This window comes from Egretta garzetta, unplaced genomic scaffold (assembly GCF_000687185.1).
Source record: "Egretta garzetta isolate BGI_Z169 unplaced genomic scaffold, ASM68718v1 scaffold668, whole genome shotgun sequence".
Lineage (NCBI taxonomy): Eukaryota > Metazoa > Chordata > Aves > Pelecaniformes > Ardeidae > Egretta > Egretta garzetta.
Genome location: NW_009260411.1, coordinates 151,584 through 155,458, shown reverse-complemented (window position 1 = coordinate 155,458; position 3,875 = coordinate 151,584). Strand labels below are relative to the sequence as shown.

Here is a 3,875-nt window from a genome sequence, read left to right as displayed (position 1 = left end):
CCACCCCCCCCCCGGCGTCCCTTTAGCCCCTCTTTCCCATCCGATTCCTTGTTCCCTCCTGTTGTCCCGCTGCCAAAATCGCCCTTGGGACTCTCTTGGCAGCGCTTTGGACTCCGGTCTGGGTACCGGCAGCGAGGGAGCCTGAGGACGGCTCGCTGTGCGTGGCATCTGGCTGGGGGCTGCTCCTTTCCTTCCTCGCCCCACTTTTGCTCTGGTTATCACATCTTTTGGGGCAGCTCCTGCTGGGAGCCCCGTCCCGTTCCCTTGAGTTCTTGTCAGCTTCTCCCCTCGACATCCCCCTGTCTGTGTCCTGGAGTGGAGTTGGAAATAGTTTTGAAATGGTTTTGGCAGCTGGTTTAAATACACCCCCGCTCCCTCTGGTAAAACTCCCTCGCCGAGCGGCTGGTCCCCAGCTAACCCTTGGCACACGCTGCATCTGGGACCCATCTGTGATGAAAAGCCTGGAAAAGGCATCTTGTCTGCTTGCGAAACACCCTCGACAATTACCCAGCAAGCTGGCGCAAGCAGATTATCTCCTAAACCGTGCCCTGCGGAGGCCCGGCACTTCTCCTCCCCGGCGGCACGTGGCTTGGGGCCGCTCTGGGTGTTGCAGGTGTTGGCCGGTCCGTCTGCAGGAAAGGCTTAGAAGCCCTTTTGTCCACGTGGGTACGTGCCAGGCTGAACCTCTCGGTGCTCTTCTGCCCCCCAGGTTTGTACAACGTGTCCCATGATCATGTCCAATCGCTGCAGCTTTAACGCCCATCAGCGGATGCACAAAAACCGGCCTCCCCACGTCTGCCCCGAGTGCGGAGGGAATTTCCTCCTGGCGAACTTCGAGACCCACCTGAAGGAGGCCTGCCTGCACTTCTCCCGCAGAGTGGGGTACAGGTAGGGCACCGCGGCCTGAGCTCGGGGCGGAGGGACCTGGGGGATGCCCCAGGACCAAAAGGGAGAGTCCCAAGTCCACGGCAGGTTTAATTTTGCAGCTGGGATAGGAATCCACATTCCTTCTCCCCACCGGGGCTGAGGGCGGACGCCTCACTTTACCCCTTCTCTGGTTCTCACCCCTTTAACCCTGGGGGAATTTTCCTCCTCCTGGGACCTCCTGGCCACTGTTTTTTGCTCAGCCATGGCTGGCAGCGTCAGATCCCTGCAGTCTCTCCCTGCTCTTTCTGATGAGCTGCCTGGGCCCTGGATCCACCAGCGATGGGCAGGACTGGTTACTCCAGACTGGAGTCCTCCCAGAGCCCAGAACGGGTTTGGATCCTGGTGTCTGTTGGGGCAGGGGCTCTTCCCAAGTCCCGTGGTCGGACAAGGAGCAGACGTGGGCCCTGTGCTCCGGTTTCTCTTTGCTTGTTAGCATTTGGTGTGTACCGGTCTCTGGCACGGCTGAGCTCCCCTGTGCCGTTTGTCCCCTACCGCTTGCCTCCCGTTCTCCTCCGCCCTCCAGGTGTCCCAGCTGCGCTGTGGTCTTCGGCGGGGTCAACTCCATCAAGTCCCACATCCAGACCTCCCACTGCGAGGTGTTCCACAAGTGCCCCATCTGCCCCATGGCGTTCAAGTCAGCCCCCAGCGCCCACGCGCACGTCTACACGCAGCACCCCGGCTTCAGCAACCAGCAGTCCAAGTAAGTGTTCCCTGCGAGCTGACGTCCCGACAGATCTCACCAGGACAACTGGGAGCATCCTCGGTGGGTGGGACGCTGGGGGGAGAGCTCAGCCCCAGCATGGGGAGCTGCATCCATCTCCTTTTCGCTTTCCCATCCCTTGGCGTGGGTCAGACTGGCCCAGGGCTGCTCTCAACCCTCTTGCCCAAAGGGGTTATTCCAAGATTCTCTTGATCCAAACCCAGGCTGTGCTGACAGTGGCGGTTTTTCCTCCGACAGAATGATTTACAAGTGTGCAATGTGCGACACCGTCTTCACCCCCAAACCCCTGCTCTCCTCCCACTTCGACCAGCATCTGCTCAACCAGCGGGTCAGCGTCTTCAAGTGTCCGGACTGCCCGCTGCTCTTCGCCCAGAAGCGCACCATGCTGGAGCACCTCAAGGTAGTGCTGTGGCCGGGCTGGGCGCTCTGCACACCCCGCTGATGGGACTGTTTGAGAACTGTCCTTCCCTGCGGGCTGGATCAGGGCTGTCTGCTCATCGCTGACGCAGCAGGGCCCCGAGATCCAGTTCCCTTGTCCCCCCCCATCCCAGAGGCTGAGGAGATGAGCCTGTCTGTGCAGGCTGGGGCCTGGGGGTGGGCAGGCTTTCCTTCTAACCTCCTGCAGAGCTGGGGGAAAACCCTGGCCCCAGCCAGCTGCCCACACCCTTGGCTTTTCTTTTCCAGAACACTCACCAGCCCCAGAAGCCCAAGGAAGACCTGGCAAAGAAGGCGGCCGTCCTGCTCACGCCGAAGCAGGAGCCTGTCGAAACCCCTGTGTCCAAGATCTCGGAGGAATCGTCGTCCTCCACGGAGGAGGATGAGCCCCCCAGCTCCCCGGAGCTGCGCAAGACCAAGCGAAGCCGCTTCCAGCGCAAGACGGTCAACAAGTCGAAGGGCAGCGGGTGGACGTGCGGCGTTTGCCACTCCTGGTTCCCGGAGCGTGATGAATACGTCTCCCACATGAAGAAGGACCACGGCAAGGTGAGGAGAAAGCCGGGGGCTCCAGCTCCGGCTCTGCCGAGCCCTTGGGAATGTGGGAGGGGGACGTTTGTGGCACAGAGCAGCGGGGCAGGACCCCCAGGTTCCTCGCTGGGCCGGGCGCGTGTTCTGCTGCCCTCTGGACGTTACTTCTCCCCCAGAACGAACTCGGTCAGGGTGGAGGTTTTGGGGAGCAGGGACGTTTCCTATTCTGGTGAACAGCAAAGGCCGGATACTCGTTATCCAAATGTGCGGCCATGGGGTGGGTGAGGAGAGGAAGTCTGAGGCAGCGCCGAGTGCCCGCGTCCGGCTTCTCCACTCAGGGGGGAGCCCCACGCTCCGGCCTCAGCCCCCCATGCGCTAACCCTCCCGCCTCTCTCTTGCTTGCAGTCGGTGAAGAAGTTCCCGTGCCACCTGTGCGAGCGTTCGTTCTGCTCCGCTCCCAGCCTCCGGAGACACGTGCGAGTGAATCACGAAGGGATCAAGCGCGTCTATCCCTGCCGGTACCCACAGCACCTTCTGGGTTTGGCTGGGAAAAGGGGTCTGGGTTAGCAGGGGCGGCTCTGGATCCCTTCAGTCGAGCTGTTGAGGGGAGGAGAAAGCTATGGATGGTTGAGGAGTGATGGGGATCCAACGAGTGTCTTGGAAGTAGGAGGGAAAGGAGGTACCAGGAAGGACTCCGGGGTTTTATACCCTCTAGAGGAATGTGGATGAGCACTTTTGTAGTTGGAGTCGGGGTCAGGATGCCAGAGCCAAGCTTTCCCAGGGGAGCCAGGGCTGGAGCCTGGGGCTCGGCTCCTCGCCGCAGAGCATCGCTTCACTGCCTCCCTGCTCTGGGCCCTGCAGGTACTGCACGGAGGGCAAACGCACCTTCAGCAGCCGGCTCATCCTGGAGAAGCACATCCAGGTGCGACACGGGATCAAGGTGACCGACCAGACGAAGAGCCAGGAGGTCGTTATCGCCCGGATAGGGACCGGCACCACACAGGTACGGGGTCGCTGTGGTCTCTCAGGGGCCTTGCGGAGTTCTCGGGCAGGGTTGAAGGCACCGCCGTGAGCCCTGATCCCGGTTTGCTCCTGCCTCCACATGTCCTGCGGTGCCTGGGACCGGCAGCTCCCGCCTGCTGCGAGGGCCCAGCGCCTGCTGGGTGGGTGCGGGCCCCGTCTGGGCACAGCTCGCCCAGCTTCTGCCTCTCCGTGCCAGCATGGCAGGGCTTGAACCCGGCTGGCTCAGCCCCTCGCCGGGTGG

At 62.0% G+C, this 3,875-nt stretch overlaps 1 protein-coding gene across 2 annotated transcripts in view; it reads left to right on the top strand.

The window, feature by feature from the left end:
* Positions 1–3,875, top strand: part of ZNF687 (zinc finger protein 687) — a 21,973-nt gene that overhangs the window by 16,211 nt on the left and 1,887 nt on the right. For both annotated transcript variants that reach the window (XM_035899147.1, XM_009643619.2), the window contains 6 exons: positions 710–888; positions 1,451–1,627; positions 1,886–2,048; positions 2,333–2,629; positions 3,017–3,129; positions 3,473–3,614. In XM_035899147.1, coding sequence (XP_035755040.1) covers positions 710–888; positions 1,451–1,627; positions 1,886–2,048; positions 2,333–2,629; positions 3,017–3,129; positions 3,473–3,614 — 1,071 coding nt within the window. The remainder of the gene's footprint in view (positions 1–709; positions 889–1,450; positions 1,628–1,885; positions 2,049–2,332; positions 2,630–3,016; positions 3,130–3,472; positions 3,615–3,875) is intronic.